Raw genomic sequence first — 18,658 nt, 5'->3', positions numbered from 1 at the left:
ATGAAAATCATACTGAGCTACTTATAATATCAGTGTGGTGAAAGTGACAACATAAAAAAAGATTATCTCTCCATGCAAGATTACCATCAGTGATCCCTCTGTTCATCAGACAGGGTTGCCAGCATTTTTGTGAAAAAGACGTTATCTATTTGGAATTCCTCAACTTTGTATTTACATACCAGCTGTAACTGCAGTGCCTCTGACAGCAAGTTTATAATCATGGTAATAAGCATCTTGATTTGTCACTCAATTATCAACTTTACATATTGTGAGAAAGTGCCATCTTTCTTGCATGGTATGCCCCCACTTTTTGCTGAATTGCTGATGTACTTTGACTGTGTGCCCTGGGCTCCTGCCAATCAGGTACCCAGGGCCTATGTTCCTTCCCTAAAACTGTTGAAGCCTAAACCCAATTGGCATCTCTGGCCACATGTCAGTCCCTGGTAAATGGTACACTAGGTACCCAGGCCCTTGTGACCAGAGAAGGCCCCTAAGGGCTGCAGCACTTATTGTGCCACCCTTAGAGGCCCTGTACCCTAACACACACACACTGCTCTTGCAGGCTGAGTACAAGACAAAACAAAGAGTCGACATGGAACACATCACTGTGTGCCATGCCCACCACCTACACTGCCCTGGCATACCTCAGTCACCCCTCTAGCTGGGTGCCCTATGCCAGTGGTGTGCGTACAGGTGCATGAGGCCTGTGCCCCTACAGTACCCAGGTCTATTCCTGGGCACTGTAAGTGCAGTGCTGCCATTAAGAGTATATGGTGCTTGGAGGTAGTCAACACGAACTCCACAGCACCATGATGGCTCCACTGAAGATTGAGAAGTTTGGTATCAAACTTCTCAGCACATTAAACCCGCACTGATGCCAGTGTGGGATTTAATGTACAATGCCCGACAGAGGGCATCTTAGAGATGCCCCCTGAACCTAACCTACAATCCACGTCTTGTTTGAGGGGCTGCCTAGGCTGCCACAAAGCAGACATGTTGCTGGACCCCTGGGTAGAGAACCATCCGCTCTCCTGGGCCTGCAACAATGCACATCCCGGGTGAGGTGCTAGGTCTTCTCCCCCAGGATGGGCAGGGGAAGCTTCAAAGGCATGCCGCCTTTGTGAGCTTCTCCAGGCCACTTGCTGTACTCAGCAACTGGCCCCTACCGGTTCTGACCCCCACTCTGGTGGGAAGACTGGCCGGAAACCCCAAGGAAGGAAAGGAGGTGTGCCAGCCTCTGCCAACCCCACCCCTTAGGTGGGTGAGGCGAGGTGAAGCACATCTCTGGGCTCTCGCCATCTTGAAGATGGGGAGCTCTGCCCAATCAGGACTAGGCTACTGCCTCCCTCCCACAGGAGAGTGGCAGGATAGGGGGTGTACCCACCCCAGGGAAGGGTCCCTGCCCTTTAACCACCTGTAACGCCCCTAAATTTAGTATTTAGGGGCACCCTGAACCTTCCTTCCTCAGATCCAGATTCCGAAACAAGAAAGATCAAGAAACAAGAAGACCTGCCATGCAGCTGCTAACCAAAGGAAGACACCCAACTGATTTGGCCCCAGCCCTACAGGCCTGTTGACCCTCGAACCTGCTCCTGCAAAACCCTGGCGGACCTGACTGCCTTGTGACTCTAACTGGGACTCCCACGAGCAGTGGTACTGCTCATAGCAAGTAACAAGCCCCTGGCATCAGCCAGAAATGCACACTCCGCACCTGCCAAGCCTGGCCTGTGCTGGAGTGAACAAAGACCACGAGGACGTCCCCCCCCCCCCCGGCGACTGACTCCTAATCCAGCACCCAAGGACCCACCTCGACGCTCCTGACAACGCCTGCAGCCTCAGAACCAGGGTCCCCTCCAACTGTGACCAGCAGAGGGTAAGATTTCCCAACACCAAAAGGCACCCCGGCGCCCTGCGGCCCCCTGTGCTCAACTCTTGGGTGCCTACCTACCCTCAAACTACCCAACTTACCTCTCGAAGTGGTGGTCGCACCTGAAGAATCTTCGTCCCCGAGCTTGCAACCTTTGTTCGTCCTTGAGCTTCTCTATTGAAACCCATTCAGCGCCCGACTGCTCAAAAGCACCCTGCACCCAGCCGCCCGAGTGCCCCTGGGAGTGCAACCTCTGTCCTAATCTACTTCCCCACTTGTCCTGAATAAGTGACCAGGAGCCCAGCTCCCACAGCCTCGTGGCCTGCTAGCCAGCAGCCACCAACCAAAGGCCCCCTGCCTCCCATAGTATAACATTGTGCTCACTCACACTGCACCTGGCTGCCCCTGTGCTGCTGAGGGTGTAACAACTGTACCTACCTGACCCTGGGAGACCCTGAGTCTATGCCCAGAACCTTAACTCTGCCAGTCGAGTACTTACCCAAAAGCCGATAACTCACTTTTCTTCCATAGGGTAACATTGACTGGTTTCACTTGGAAATTCTTTTAAGTGTCGAGTTTTGAAACTTTAAAATATTCATCTAAAATTAGCTGAATAACAAAAACGAATTTCCTCACCTGCTATCAGGAGAGATCCCAGTGCTGGATCTTGGTGCCCAGCACTGACCCTGCAAAGTAATTACATCCGTACTTACCGCTAACTTGATTTTCCTCATAGGATAACATTGCCTGGTTTTTGCCAGAAATTCTTGTCGATTTTGCGAACTTACAAATATTCGTTAAAAATCGCCTGTATAACAAAAACGCATTCTTTCAACTGTTTACAGGAGATGCACCAGTGCTGGATCCAGGATCCAACACTGAGTTAGAAAAAGTAACGATAAAATCCCCTACTTACCTGCTATGTGAATTTCCTCCCATAGGATAACATTGGTGATTCTATGTGAAAAAGTTTCTAAGTGTCAACTTTTAAAATACAATAATATTCCATAAAAATCACAACTGTAACCAAAACGTTTTTACTCAACTGTTTACAGGAGATGTCCCAGGACTGAATCTAGGATCCAGTCCTGTGGTAAGGAAAGTAATCCAAAAAGTAATCAATTGCATTTAACCAGAAATTCCCATTGAGCTCAAAGTATAATTGTGTTTGAAATTGTGTTGCCCATTGCAACAACTGTATCTATTGCATTCAAACGTCTATTGCCTATTGAAAGTTTTTATCTAAAGCATCTCATTCTGAGAAAGTATATTTTGATACCTATTGTTGGTTCTAAAATAAAACAACTATATATTTTGATACAAAACCATTGGCCTAGAGTTCAGTTCTTGAGTGTGTGAGACCATTTGCTGACTGAGTGTGTACAACAAATGCTTTACACTGTCCTCTGATACTGCCTTACTGCTCTACCAAGCTACCACTTTAGAGAGTAAGGTTCTATCTAACTTTAGCCTCTGCCAAACCTCTGGGGACTGTGGACTCTGTGCGCACACTACCTATTTGGGAACAGTATATACAGAGCCACTTTCTTACACATATGTTTTGAAAATCCAAACATTTTCTTCCAAACATCAGCCTATGAGTTCAGAAAATGTTTACACATTTCTATCTTGAATACACGTATTTTAATTGTGGGATGAATACAATAATTCATCAAATAATGGCTTCTAATTGAGTAGACTGGGATGCACATAGGAAAGCTACCTACAGGTTGCTGGGGGGGGGGGGGCTAAAAGTAGCTCGCGAGCTACTCTTAGGCGAAACCTGCACTAAACCAATGTTTAAAAGTAAGTCTTGTTTTCATTTTTGCAGCTTAGAACTCTTTTAGATTCACATATGACCTTTCCATCTCTACAGTGAAGGCAATGCTATGAAGATAATGGGTTTGGGGAGGGAATCCTAAAATGGAGACAAGTTTTGGGGACTTTGTGGGCTTACTGGCTTAAGACTTGGTCAAAGCTCACAGTTATGAAAACATTATTTTATGTACACTTTCGTACCCAAGCACTAGATGGCAGAGTAATGAACAGCATGTAAATCTAAAAGCCCTCCAAGCTTTTATACTAAAATTACAGCTATCTTGTTTCTCATCAGGAAAGCAATAATGATGCTACAAAGCCCCACAGACAGCAAATGTCATGTATTTTGTAATGACCTCATTGGATGAAGACAACCTAGAGGAAGACCCTGATCCTGTGCATTACAGCATCCATTTTTCTCTGTTACCTGTAGGCATCCTGCATAAATCTCCTTGTCCCGCATGCATACTCTAACACTGCAAACTTTGAGGGGAGTACTACAATGCACTATAACTAGTATGAGGGTGACAGTAGTCTAAACTGTGGTTGGCCATATACTTCGAGCACACCCTCTGCCTGCTAGAGCTTTGGATCTACTATTAAATCTCACGCAAGATGTTCAGAGTTTCTCCTGTAGGCTTGCAATTAGAGAACACACGAGGCCTGGAGGAAACCAGGAAAGTGAGAAAAAAATAAGGTAACTGGTCTACACAGCTTTTTCCTGGATTTATGTGCCTTCAACATAATACCCAGCATATGAATCTAAACTATTTCAAGCTTCAATGTTGACAACTGTGACAAGGGAAGCCCACATTGCTTGAGCTACAATACAGTAGGAAGATGTTTGTGGTGTTTTGGAATGTGTGAAGTGGGAAAATAGCCATCATGCATAAAGTGAAAGCAGACTGAAGTTGCATTTCGGATTGGCATGATAAAATGTGTGTTATGTAAGTGTTGATAGCGAGGAGGAGAGTAAGAGCTGCAAGCATTACCGTGTTTGGGAGAATGCAATTTCAGCTCTTTAAGCCAGTGGATGCCAGGACAGGTTCCGAACCTACTGATGGTATAAGTTATTCCTGCAATCAGCAGATATGTCAGAATGCCAAAAGTTGTAGTTAATGGCTATAATCCATGCTCCCAATCTATTCCCCTCCCCACTCTCCCTTGCCGATCTCCATGTGGGCACATGAGCAACAGGCTCTACGTTAAATCCCCAATTATGCAAGGAATGAAAACAAACAACCTGTTCTTTGGTGGATGACCTCAAATCTCTGCATGTGACCAGTAGGAGAGGAAGGGCTGTCCAGTAATGTATACAAGCATTTGTGAGATGTCCAAACATAAAGCCTCCGACAGGCTGATTACATATTGAATTGTTAGTCACATGTGTGAATTAAACCATTCTCGAGCTGTACGTGTTTGTAACTAAACTTGGTATAAAGACTTGAAGGATGTGTTTGTGAGATGTTACTGAATGTTAGCACACTGGAGAACACAGCGACACCCCCGCCATCTTCTGGGAAGGAGACATCTGGGAAGAGTTGAAGGCAGGTCTATCTGGGGTTCAGCCCCCCAGTTCAGTCCGAAGGCCAGCTCGCATTTCTAGTCTGAGATGGTGGAGCAACAGGAATCCGAGTGAGCGGGATCCACATGTTTTCTTACTTGGACGATTGGCTGATCAAGAGTGCAAACAGGTAACCGCATCTTTCACATGCTCAACCCACAGTAAGCCTTCTACACAATCTGGGCTTCACAATTAATAGTAATTCTCACCTTTAACACTTCAGGCCCATCCCTTCCTGGGTGCATTGTTCAATAAGTCACTGGGCAAGGTCACCCCAGTCTAGCAAAGGTTCAAATTGTCACTGCCTCTTTTTCAGCCACATCGCCACCTGATGGTCAAAAGAGTAATGCACCTTCCAGGCATGATGTCTTCTTGCATAGCCATAGTTGCCCATACAAGATTACACATGTGTCCTCTGCAGGAGTGCGTAGCAGCACAGTGGTCACAGACAAAGGGTCAGTCGGTGGATCGAGTGTTGGTATGGGCCAGCACCCATTGCTCTTTCCATTGGTGCAACAGCAGCTACCAGTAGCAGGGCCTGCCTTTTCTAGACCCAGTTCTACAGGTGCCCATCATGATAGACACCTCCCTTTCCATGTTAGAGGGCACATCTCCAGTCAGTGGCAGTGCAGGGTATGTGGACACTGTAACAATAGGGTTTTAAAATCAACTTCCTAGAACTACTGGCCATTCAGCTAAAACTCAAAGCCTTCTTCCTCATGTTCAATACAAAGTAGTCCTTATAAAGACTGACAACATGACAGCCATGTACTACCTCCAAAACCTGGAGGGTACACACACTTTGCAGCTGCCAGCACTATCACAGAGCATTTTGCATTGGGCCTTAATCACAAGATAACCTTCTAGCGAAGTATCTCCCAGTGGAGTACTTCCCAGGAGTGGACAACATGTTTGCACACCTGCTCAGTGTATGCAGAGCATGCGTATCTTCAGCCACACATGCCACAAATGGAATATGTTACTTACTCTGTAAGCATCTGTTTGTGGCGTGTAGTGCTATAGATTCACATGCGCCACCCACCTCCCCGGAAGCCTTTGCTTGTTGCAGATCACTTTTCTTTCTTCCTTTTGAGTGGTTATCGAACCTTCCTTTCCTATACTCCAGCTTCATCCTCACCTGCCGTACCAAAACGATCTAACAATGAAGCCGATGTCCATACGAATTACCAATCTTACGAGTAGGAACTATACCTTGTGACTCGAAAGACTTCTTAGTGGAAAAAGTAGCAAATGTCCGAGCCCAACACTAGATGGCAGGATTATGCAGAGCATGTGCATCTACAGCACTACATGCAACAAGCAGATACTTTCAGGGCAAGGAACATATTCCTTCCTCATCCTGGAGCATTACAAGCACAAGCGTATCTCTGTGCTGTGCTAGGTAGAAAACATTACCGTCCAGTCTGCTTGGAGTGTTTGTTGTGGTGGCAGCACATCTGTGACGCATATAGCGAACGAAAATTCTATTCGGTATTATCCGAGCAACACTACCATGACCATTCTTTTCCTCTACTTGTTAGTTTTCACATTCACCACGTAAGTCAGATCTTACTCCAGTGAACAAAGAAGCCTTCTGGTATTGCAGAACATCATCCCTTTTTACTACAAGTTGCGGCTGCTGACAGAAGTGTGGTGGAACTGATGGGATTCATGTGTCTAGTGTGTGTTGTTTGCTGTATAAACATGTCTTTTATTTGAATGTCTGCTGCTCTGCCTGGTGTAATATTGGCAAACCATTTTATCTCCCTCTTCCCCAGGTACGAAATGTCTTAATTTTAACAGGGTACCCACCCAGTATTGAGCACTGCATGTAAATAAAAATTGGCATTTACAAATAGGATTGTGTAGGCCGGAAAATAGAGGTCAAGAGTGATTACCTGCACCAATGCCAATTGTTATAAGTATTATGTCTTCTGTGTGGCTTGTACTTATTTTCTTGCCTGCAACTGTGTCTTGCTTCATTCTGTGCACCATTTAGGTACTCTTTATCTTTTTGCCCTGCATATTGATGCAGCGTTGAAGTTTGCATTGTACTCTGTGCTGCCTTTTTAATATGCATCTCTTACTCGCTTTTGTTAATACTTTTTTTTTTTTGCCTTCAGCTTCTTCCAGAACTGACAAACCCCGATGAGCTCCTCTCCTACCTCGGCCCGCCTGATCTGCCGAACAGTGGCAATGACGATCTGCTATCCCTTTTTGAAAACAACTGAGATTACATTTCTGTGGCAGAACAGCACAGTTGATTGCGGGCCACATGGAAGTCTCATGCTGTTGTATTGACTCTCCTCTGCATCCCCATCTGTTGCATAACTGAGGTTGAAGTCGTGACCTCAGTCACTGACAAGCAGCTACCAACATCCCTCCCCATCTTTTCCCTCTTGACATGGAGATGAGCCATAGCTTGTGACTGTCCAGGCTTTGCCCCTTTGGCAACTCCCAGCAGGCTTTTTTTCTGTTCATTCATGAAGCCTCGGAGGAAGGCTTGGAACACAAGGGTTGGAAGGTGGTTCCCTACATGTTGCTGCATCACCTCTGCACAGTACCCCGCTGGATGTGAACTCCATTCAGTACCATCTGCAAGGGATCTGGTTTGCTTCAGTCAGGAGATATATTTGACTCTTAGTGGTTTTTAAAATGGAGGGTGGCCACTGACTTTCTTTCTCAAAGAACCTCCCATTCCAAGAAAAATCTTTTACTGTGCAATGAATACAACAGATGGTATCAAATGACTTGCCATCCGCTCCTTTTGTAACACAGATGGAACAATCTATGCATTAGGATGCTTTACAGCTGTATGACACTTTGTAGTTCTCAATGTGTCTAGTGGAGCAGCGGTGGAAGTGTCAGTCTGCTCTTCTGTGTCTGTGCTCGTCCTGTTGGTGGGCGTTAAGAATGTAGGGGAAAGAAGAGGTGGGCGATTCCGGGCACCTTAAGGGCATACAACACCATCTGACAGAGCACCTTAAAGCCTTTGCTTTAGATTGGGTGTGGGGGGGGGGTCATTAAGGAGTATTGAACAATACGCAGTTCAAGGGTATAGCCATCTACGTGCCTCCTATGTATGTGACTGCCTCCATCTACTAGCCAGGACAGAAGGGGGAATGCACCAAGAACAGTGGGTTGACAGGGCAAGGGCATTTGCACAGTGAAGATGAAGGCATATTTACAGACCAGCCAAGCCGAGTTGATCTTCCCACCCAGACATTTACAGCAGAAGAGTCGACTGAACCAAGTTAATGTGTCCCACTGTTCTGTTGGATTCATTCTCAGCCTGGAAAACTGTCCCTTGTTCGTAGTGACATGTGATCGGAGGACACATCAAAGTTCCTTCTTCCTTCAGTTTAGGGAACCCTCCATTTTGTAAAGGAAATGGGCACAGAGCTTGGAGGTGCAGGGTCTTTTTGAACACCATATTCCCCTGTCCCTCTATCTGACAATGGATCAACAAGCACAACGCAAAATTGTACATAGTGTAAAAAAAAAAAAATAAGAAAGGAAAACCTATTTAAAGGAAAACAAAAAGCCAGAAGGAATTGCTCTGCTGTACACAATGTTCCAAGGATATCACTGCCATTGCGCGGGTAAAATATCTCTGCTGTATCAGCTAGCATATTCTGAGCTGGAGTTTGCTCCATGGCTTGTAACATGTCATTCCATTGGGGAAAGAGAATGTTGGATGAGGGAGGGGACCTTGGGGGTAGTTGCGCTGGCAGAACCTGAAACGTGGGCCATTTCAATGTGGTTTGTCTCCTTTAATTTAATTTAATTTTTTATTGGTGCTGTTTGTGTTTATAAAAAGTTTCACCACAATGCTGGTATCCCTGAAATGGAAAGCTGATGCAGGGAATTTCAGAAACCCAGAGGAATCTTAAGTAGCAAAGTGGAACGAAAAATGTTTATACTTTGCCAACTGTGTGCTGCTTTCCAGAAATAAAGATGGTTTCAGGGTGATGTCTTGCTTCTGTAATGTGCCATTTTCACCTCCCCTGTTGTGCTTTCATTCCCTTACATGCTGTGACTTTATTCTTTAGCATCGTTGTTTTATAGAAGGCTATTTAGTCCTGATATGCAGCCTTGTGTGACTTATGAAGCCATTGTGATGTATTACCTGTACTACAGAAAAGTAACATGCTTCTTTAGCATTGGATCTTTCATAGATACACATGCTAGAATTATTTCCCATTGTTAGGCTGGGAACATTTGGTAATCAATGTGTTTGAGTCAAGTGTGGCCGTAGGTATTTACTTTGCATACTCCTGCCATCTAATGTTGGGCCTGTAAGTTTGCAACTTGTGTTTTTTTTCTCAAAGTTGTTGTTGAGTCTTTCATTTGGAACTTCTGGGCTAGCCATTGGAATTTCGACTCCAGCTGCTAGAAAACAATTGCTGACTTCTCCAGTGCCAGCTGCAAGGACTGTTGGTCGATAACCGCTCACCCGGCAAGAGAACCACATCTTTAATCAACATTGAAGAACTTCAGGTCGAATTAGAGAATGATGGTCTGTGGTTTTAGGAAATTGGATTTTGCAGCCTGAATCCTTTTCTGGATTCACATGTTGTGCATTATTCCGCCATCTAGTGGTTGGGTCTGAAATAGTCTTTTTATTTATTTTGTTTTTCCTGTTGGGGGCATCGTCGACCATCATTTAGGGCTAGATCCATCCCTTGTGTGACGTCAGACTGCACCCCAGAAGTTCCTGTGCGTGGTAGCCATCTTCAGATTTCTTTTTTTTTCGCCTTTGGCTCTGGAAGTATAGGGATACTCTCTGAAGAGTTGGACGAAATCCCCGAAAAGAATCGAAGAATCTGACTACGAATACCACCGATCGACTACAATGACACCGTAGAATAGAGGGAACCGCCTGATACCATTTTTTGTCCAGTAACTCCGACGAACCAGCGGCCCACATGGATCAACAGAGGGCGAGGTAGGGGCCATGTAAAATACCCCTTTCAAATTCTTCCCTAAGTACCATCACATGTTTGCCCAGCGCGATCCACACAACATCTCTAACCTCTGCCTGCCAGAGAATCACAAGGATAAGGAATGTGAGGCCTGCACGGTGTTTGTGTCAAAGACACTCTAGGTGCGCTGAAAGCAGAGAAGACCACTACGCAGCCGTGCAACAGAGCCAGAAACAACCTTTGTTTCGGGAGTTAGGCCTCAAGCGACAAGGATGACCAGGGTGTGCCTGCAGAATCGACACAGAGTATCTTGAGGTCTGAGCCTCCAAGGGAACACTGAGAAGAGATGTACCGCGAAGAAAGGGACAAAGGACGCTGAGAGACTGTCAAGGTAGGAAACCTTCAACCGTCGGAACCCAAGGGCCACGAAAAGAAGGTACAACAAAAGGTAGCCCAGGTGTCATAGAAAACAACGTTCAAGGGTCTGCTGTAATAAAAAGAACCCCACAGATCCCACCCCAGGGATACCGACTAGGGAAGATCGTCAAACACCCAAGGCAAGTGTCAAACGAGAGGCCACGAAGGGAAAGACATCCCCTTCGAAGCCAGAAACCACCACACCTAAGAAGAGGATCTCCCCGGCCTCATTTGTTGAAAGGGCCCTCGAGATGGAGGAGAAGAAGAGATGCTTTGAAGCGGAAATGGCGGCACTCTTTCAAAGAAAAAAGGAGTTTGACTAAGCATTGAAGGAATTCCGTATTCCCACAAAGCCCACCGCTGATACCGAAGAGTAAGAGATCCTCGATTCGCCGGCAACCCCCGAAACACACAAAGACTATGTTGAAGAATAACTCCACGCTTCTGAAGAGGAAACAACCTCAGACTTTTGAGGAAGAATTGAATGACCTTGACACACAAAGCCCAGAAGAGGTCTGTTGCTATCCCTCGAAGGCTTCACTATCAGAATACATTGCCTACTACAACCGCCTAATCAAGAGAGCAGCTGACACCTTCGGGGTCCCCATAGAGGAGGAAAAAGAAGGCTCCTGCTTCCTCCTAGAGATTTTGATACCTTTCACTAAGGGGCACTATCTCCCAATGGTACCAAGTATCCTGGACCAGGGAAAAGATGCCTTCTAAGAACCAGCCTCAGCTAAAGGGATAACACCAGGTGTGGAAAAGAAATAGGAACCCTCAAGTAAGGACCCTAAATGCATTCAGGGAAACACAGTACCAGACTCCATCATTGTCACCACAGCAAGAAGGAGGGGCAACACCCGCTCTTCCACTGGCCTACCTCCTGAGAGAGAAAGTGCGCAAAAGAATGGACATGGTGGGGAGAAAAATGGAAAAAGAAGCAGCAACACAATGGCGTATTGCAAACTCCAATGCTCTTCTTAACAGGTATGGCCACCAACAATGATCATATTGAGGAACTCATGAGCAACCTCCCAGAGGAAGATGAGAAAAGAGCCATGTCCATCATACAAGAGGGTAAAAACATAGCTAACGCCTGCCTAAAATCAGCCCTAGATGCTGCTGCTACAGCCAGCAGACAAATGTGCACAGGTACCACGTTACGAAGGCACGCCTGGCTACAAATATCGGGCTTCAAACAAGAGGTCCAAACTTCAATTATTAACAGAACTTTCACATGATGCCCTCTTTGGAATTAAGTAGATAAGGCACTACAACAGATAAAGAGACAATGAAGCGGCTAGGGCCAGGAGAGCCGTACAACAGAGTCGCCTTCAACAGAGGAGGTTTTAACCCAAGAAAACCCAAAGGAAGAGGAGTCTTCTCAACAACAGAATCAAGGGGACGGAAAGCAGCCAAAACAGCAGTCCGGGTACCGAGCCTGGCAATCACAGCAAAAGCAGCCCTTTCAGGGCAGAGGGCATCCCTCGAGAGGTGGAGGAGCAAATTCAAAGCGACTTGCCCACAACAAAGGACCCACACACAACACCAATGGGAGGGCAGGTTAGCACACCACCTGCAACAATGGGAAGACCTCACCACAGACTGAATTCTAAAAGTGGTACAACATGGATATTGTATAGAATTAAACACTCCAAAGAAGAAAAAGTTCCTAAAATCAGAACTCTTAAAGTTAAGAGAAATAAAGGAACTACTGGATAAAACAAGCAATGGAAAAGGTACCAAAGAGAACACAACAAAGAAAACTATTCACCATACTTCTTAGTCCTGAAACAAGTTCTCACACTAAGACCAATCTTAGACCTCAGATTCATAAACCAGTTCATTTGCACGCAACATTTCAAAATAACGACACTACAAGAGATAACCCCACAGCTGTAAAAAGGAGACCTCGTGGCAACAATAGATCTAAAGGAGGCCTATCAACACACCCCCATAAAGTTTATGGGGATGTGTTGATAGGCCTCCAGCATGTTATTGACGGGGGCGTAGACTTTAATATCTAAGTTAAACTATTGCGGCATTAATCGGGGATCGAGGGTGAAGGAAATAAATAATGTGCTGATCCTGCAACAAACTTCCAGTCCTATGGTTAGGGTTGCCAGCAGATTATTTTGGTGGCCCAGTTGGTACAAAAAAAATCAGTCACCTAAAGTGGTATTTTCAGCGCTTATCTGTGCATACTTCCCAGGGCCGGCTTTAGTGCTGGTGGTGCCCTGTGCGACAATGTTTGTTGGTGCCCCCCACAATGACCACCCCCACCACGGATTCTCTCACTAGCACCCTTTAACAGTGACCAAGTCTCCATAACCCCACACTCAGATGCATTGAATTAGTTATATAGTGCCACTCATACCAGTGTAGGGTGTCCGAGCACTTTGCCTCACACACACATTACACAGAGACAATCAATCATAAGTGTGTAAATCAGTGTATAGGAAATGTTACATAAGCCAAAGGACTAAAAGTATAGGAGTCACATGTCATCCATACTGGTTGGCAGTATAGTTCAAGAGTGCTTGGTGTGGAGAAGCACAAACTCCGAGCCGAAAAAGAAACAGCAAAGTTGGGAGTTTCCTTTAATAATAAGAATTGATTTCTAGCCAAATTAACCCTTTTTGCAACATTAATCAATGGTCTAATAATGTATTCTTTGTAGTGTGCATGCTGTTCTAGGATGAAAGTTAATAGCTCACTATTCTATATCAGGACTTTAAGTTATACATTGCAAGTAACAAAAGGATGTCTCTTTGAAAGCAGTAACCTGCTGATCTCTTCACATCATACGCACTCTGTAATCTACTTGGTACACGTTCTTTGCAGCAGGCATATTAACCCTCTGCACTAACATCACCCAAGTCAAAACCTCAACTATACAACATTCTGATCTCTCTCCAGGAAGATAATTAATCACACGTTATCCTGACATTTATGTGAGGCCTGGTGATTGCAGGGGAAAGAAACGCTGCAGCAGGTGCTTTAAAAGCACAATAAACTTTCACACACGGCGCCCCCAGGAAGCCAACTTTGTATTCCTTTCCATGAAATGCATTCTCACACTACGGCAGTGAATGGAAAATCCAAATGTAAGGAATAGGCACAGTGGGGACCCAGGGGGTACTGGAACCAGGGATAAAACCTAAGCCTCTGTAACCAGTTTACAAAGGCATGTTAAATGGTCTTTAAAGACCTGTGAAAAAACACGGGGGTGCCGGAGATAGGACTCCAGACACTGCCCAGCTGAGCCCCCAGCAGCTCAAGTTTCACTGCAGCAGCCCGGGCTGAGACACAGGACGGGGGAAGGGGGGGGGGGGGCTGAAGCCCTTGGGCCTGGGCAGAAGTGTGACTGGGAAGGCGCGACCCCCTTTGCATCACTCCACGGCCCCCCTGGGGGTCGCGCCCCACAGTTTGAAGACCCCTGCCATAAACCAAGCTCACAAGAAATACCTCTGGTTCTTCCACAAGAACACTCCGGGATAAAATCGGCATCAAGGGTCTTCACAAAATGTCTAGCAGCAGTTGTAGCATCCCTAAGGAGGACAGGGATCCACTTTAACCACTACTTAAACTACTGGCTAATAAAGGCAAAATCAAAGCAAACATGTTGCGCACATGTCCATCAAATAATCAACACACTCCAAGGGTTGGGTCTTTTCAGTAAACCACAAAAAATTGACCATGCCAGAACATGAAAAAAACCTTCTTGGGAGCAAGATTAAACTCCAAGTTTGTGTGAGCATACCCAACACAGAAAAGAATACAAGCTATCAAACAAACTCGCCTGTGACAGTGAGGACTGTCATGAAACTCATGGGCATGGTAGCATCATGCATCCCCCTCATCATACATGCACCCCTTCACATGCGCCCTCTTCAGGAGTGGCTTTGCAGCAGTTAGTCACAAGCCTCAGGGAGTTGGGAAGATTTAGTGGTTGTAACACAAAGTTCAGACGGGGATACAATGGTGAGCATCCAAAAACATAACCCTAGGCAGACCTTTCAAGACACCAACTCCCTCAGTGACCATCGCAACAGACACATCTCACAAGGGTCGGGGAGCACATTCAGGACACCTGAGAGTACTCGGTCAATGGAAAGATCAAGACTCCATAAAGCACATCAACTTCCTAGAGCTGAAGACGGTGTTCCTAGCGCTAAAGGCTTTCCAAGCCCACATACTGACGAATACAGTATTAATTCAAACGGATACCACCACAACTATGTTCTACCTCAACAATCAGGGAGGTACGATGTCATTCACCCTAAGCAAATGATCACAGGAGATTTGGAAATTGGGCAATTCAAAGAAAATCAGCCTACAGTCTTTTCACCTGCCAGGGATAGACAACACCGAAGCAAATCAACTCAGCAGCTCACACAAGTGGGGAAATGAAAAAAAGGAACCTACAACAAATCTTCAACCTCTGGGGGAACCCAGAGATAGACCTATTCGCAACAATAGAGAACAGGAAATGCCAATTCTTCGCCTCCAGGTTTCATCACCACCTATCGAAAGGGAATGCCCTGTCACTAAACTGATCAGATACATTTGCATACGCTTTTCCCCTGATTCCTCTAATACTAAAAGTCCTAGAGAAGCTAGACAACCAGGAACAAATCTGATACTCGTAGACCCTCAATGGGCAATACAAGCCTGGTACTTAAGTCTGCTCGAACTGGCCAATGGGCATATGATCAAGCTCAAAGCCAACAAGGACCACCTCACAATGCAAGGGGGCCAAATCTTTCACCCAAAACCAGTTTGGCGCCTGAATACATAGAGTTCAGACATTTGAACTTCCCTCAAAGAACAATGGAGATTCTAAAAGAGGCAAGAAAGCAAACCACAGGAAAATGCTACGCTGCAAAGTAGAAACGGTACACCATATGGTGCACAAAAAACACCCTAAGCTCTATTTCCACGCAGGAAACAGTGCTCATATATGTGACACACTTGCTCGACAGTTATGTTATGTTAGCCGGATTTATAGAGTGCACAGATGCCCCAGCAAAGGGGCGTCCCGGCGCTATGGAGGACAAAATACCGGACACAGGCAGTACCAAAGACAGGCGCATAACACTAAGAGTCTAGAGGAAAGAGGAAGGTTTTAACGGCCTTCCTAAAGACCAAAAGTTCGTTAATTGCACGGATATGAACAGGGAGAGAGTTCCAGAGCCTAGCAGCAAGCACTCTAAAGGAGCGGCCACCGGCCCTAGCCCTCTTAAAGCGTGGGACTGTAACCAGGTGAAGTCCTGAGGATCTTAGAGAGCGCGAGGGTACATAGGGCAGAATAAAATGCTCCAAAATCTGAGGAGAAGAGTGCTTCAAGATTTTAAACAGAAGGCAGAGAGACTTAAACTTGATCCTCTGAGCAACGGGGAGCCAATGGAGTTTGCCGATGGTTTTTTTGGCCGAACAAAATCTCGGTAAGCCAACCAGAGCCCTGGCGGCAGCGTTTTGAACGCGTTGAAGTCTAGAGAGTTCGGCCAAATTAGCTCCCAGCAAGAGAGAACTCGCATAGTCCAACCTCGACAGAATCGTGGCTTGTACAATAAGCTGTCTGGTTGGAGCATCAAAGAATTTAAGATTAGGTCTAAACCTGCGAAGAATCCCGAAGCACGTGGCAGCAGTTTTCTTTGTGTGGGGAACAAAACTGAGTCTGGAATCCAACCAAATCCCAAGGCTTTTGACCTCGGTGGCAGGGAGAGGAGTTGGACCAAGCTCGGATGGCCACCAATGATCACCCCATAGATGACTCTGCTTGCCAACAATGAGCACTTCGTTTTTTTTGGGCGTTCAATTGCAGGCAATTATCTGTCATCCAGCGGGCTACTGAGCTAATTCCCTCACGGAACTTAGCAGCCTCGAGGTCGGAGGCCCCACTTAACAGTAACATCAACTATTCAAGCCTCAAGGTGCACCTGGCAGAAATTGTAGCCTATACCAGGGGAAAATCATGTAAACGTTTCTTCACAACACCAGTCATCAAAAGATTCCTTGAAGGATCAAACAGAGTTGCACCCCCAAGAAAGTCTCCGGCACCGATGTGAAGCTTAAACACCGTCCTAACACTAATGATGGAGCTATTAGAGCCCATGCACAAAGCAGAGCTTAAATACATCACCATCAAAACTGCCTTTTTAATAGCCATAACATCCTTACGAAGAGTAAGTGAACTTAAAGCATTGACTATGGAGGAACCATACATGCAAATCCACAAAGAAAAAGTTATCTTGAGGACAAACCCTCAATTCCTACCTAAGGTAGTAAGCAGATTCCATTTAAACCAATGCATACAGCTAGCAGTCTTCAAAGACCCACAAACCCGACTAGAAAGGAGCCTCCTTACCTTAGACTTAAAGAGGGCTTTATTGTACCATCTACAACAGACTAAACAAATATGTAAAACCAATCAATTGTTCGTCTCTTACTGAAACTCCAAGAAAGAAGCACCCGTGACAAAAGGGTCCATTGCTCGTTAGATTGTAGAAACTACCCAGATATGCTATGCCTTAGTAGGTAAAAACCCGAACACACGGCCAAAGGCACATTCAACAGGGGAAAAAAAGAGCAAACCTGGCGTTCATGGCCAGTGTGCCAATAGACACTATAGGTGCTGCTGCAACATGGGCATCTCCACATCCATTCACCAGACATTTACTGTGGATGTACAGAATACTAATGAAGCTCAAGAAGGACAAAAGGTACTTCAAAACCTGTTCGCAAGGTCTTCCCCATCCTACCACAGCCAACCCAAGGTGGGGGAAACCGCTACATAATCTAATGCACAGCATGTGAATCCAGAAAAGGATTCACGCTGCAAACAAAATGGTTACTTACCAGTCAGATGTGATAACATGCGACCCACCCACCTCCCCTATAATGAGGAATACTAACAGGTGGGAGAAGATATCAATAAAACCAAAGAACTATCATTTAAACAAAACAAAAATGTAAGATATTCCCTACAAGAAAAGAGGGAAAAAAAGAATCCAAAGATGTCTACCATGCACAGGACCTTCCAGGGTGCCGTCTAACATCACACAAGGGCTAGACCTAGCACCAAAAACAACAAAGACTATTCCGGATCCAACCACTAGATGGCGAAATAATGCACAGCATGTGAATCTAGAAAACTCTTAAAGCTGCAAAACTACTCCTACTGTTAAGTAACCATTTTGTTATTATAACTACCCACCTCAAGGAACAGTCACAACCGTTGTCAGGATGAGCCCTCAAAGTCACTAAATTAACCTGAGCTCAACCCCTGGTAGCAATGGAAAAATAGACAAGTTTAACTTAGGGCAAACTAAATTTGAAAAATAGTGCACATTTTTATTTAAAAAATGACACCAAAACGACGACAATCGAAAAGAAGAGAACTGAAGATATGATTAAAAAAAAAAAAGTTTTAAGAACAAATAGCGTCAAAAAGCACAAAGCGCATTTGATAGTCAGTGGTAGTGATGGCCCGGGACCTAGATATAATTTGACGCTGAACGCGATGGCGTGCAGGTCATATACAACAACTAGGTTTGTCCTGGTTAAGATTTTTCCTTCGGACTTGGTGCCTTAAATTCCAATTCATCAGAGTTGCACTTGTAAGGACCTCGGAAGTGGAAACTAGCAGGGTATAAGGCAGAGGGCAACAGCAAGATTCAGTTCAGGTCCCATTGCCACGGTCAGCTGGATGCTTCCAGGAAAAGGTTTCTTGCATCTTTTTGTGCCCTTGGAGTTTGGACAGGAAGTCCCTTGACTTCCAATTCTATGTCCTGGTAACAAGAAGTAGTAGGTCCAGTCTTTTAGAGCTCCTCTTGGGTCACCAAAAGCAGGTTTAGGCCTCTTCTGAACTTCCTCTGGCCCAGAAAGTGTTCAGAAGTGGATGCTTGGAGAAGCCACATTTATGTCTGGCACTAGCAGGAGATTGAGAATTACTCCTGGGCACACCCTTACCAATAGGGTAAAAGTTTCAGGGGCCACCCCAATCACCTTTGGGAATTTTCAAGATGGCAAAAGCCTTCAGCCACACTGAACGTGGCTCTAATG

General features: G+C 45.5%; 1 protein-coding gene across 2 annotated transcripts in view; it reads left to right on the top strand.

Annotated features, from left to right (window-relative positions):
* ZMIZ2 (zinc finger MIZ-type containing 2) overlaps positions 1 to 9,221 on the top strand; it is a 333,804-nt gene extending 324,583 nt beyond the window's left edge. For both annotated transcript variants that reach the window (XR_014970902.1, XM_085636043.1), the window contains one exon: positions 7,373 to 9,221. Coding sequence is in view for 1 of the 2 variants with exons in the window: in XM_085636043.1 (XP_085492169.1) it covers positions 7,373 to 7,480 (108 nt within the window). In the remaining variant the exon portion in view is untranslated. The remainder of the gene's footprint in view (positions 1 to 7,372) is intronic.
* Positions 9,222 to 18,658: the final 9,437 nt, after the last annotated feature.

This window comes from Triturus cristatus, chromosome 11 (genome assembly GCF_964204655.1).
Source record: "Triturus cristatus chromosome 11, aTriCri1.1, whole genome shotgun sequence".
In the NCBI taxonomy this organism is placed as follows: Eukaryota; Metazoa; Chordata; class Amphibia; order Caudata; family Salamandridae; genus Triturus; species Triturus cristatus.
This window is presented reverse-complemented; position numbering and strand designations above follow the sequence as displayed.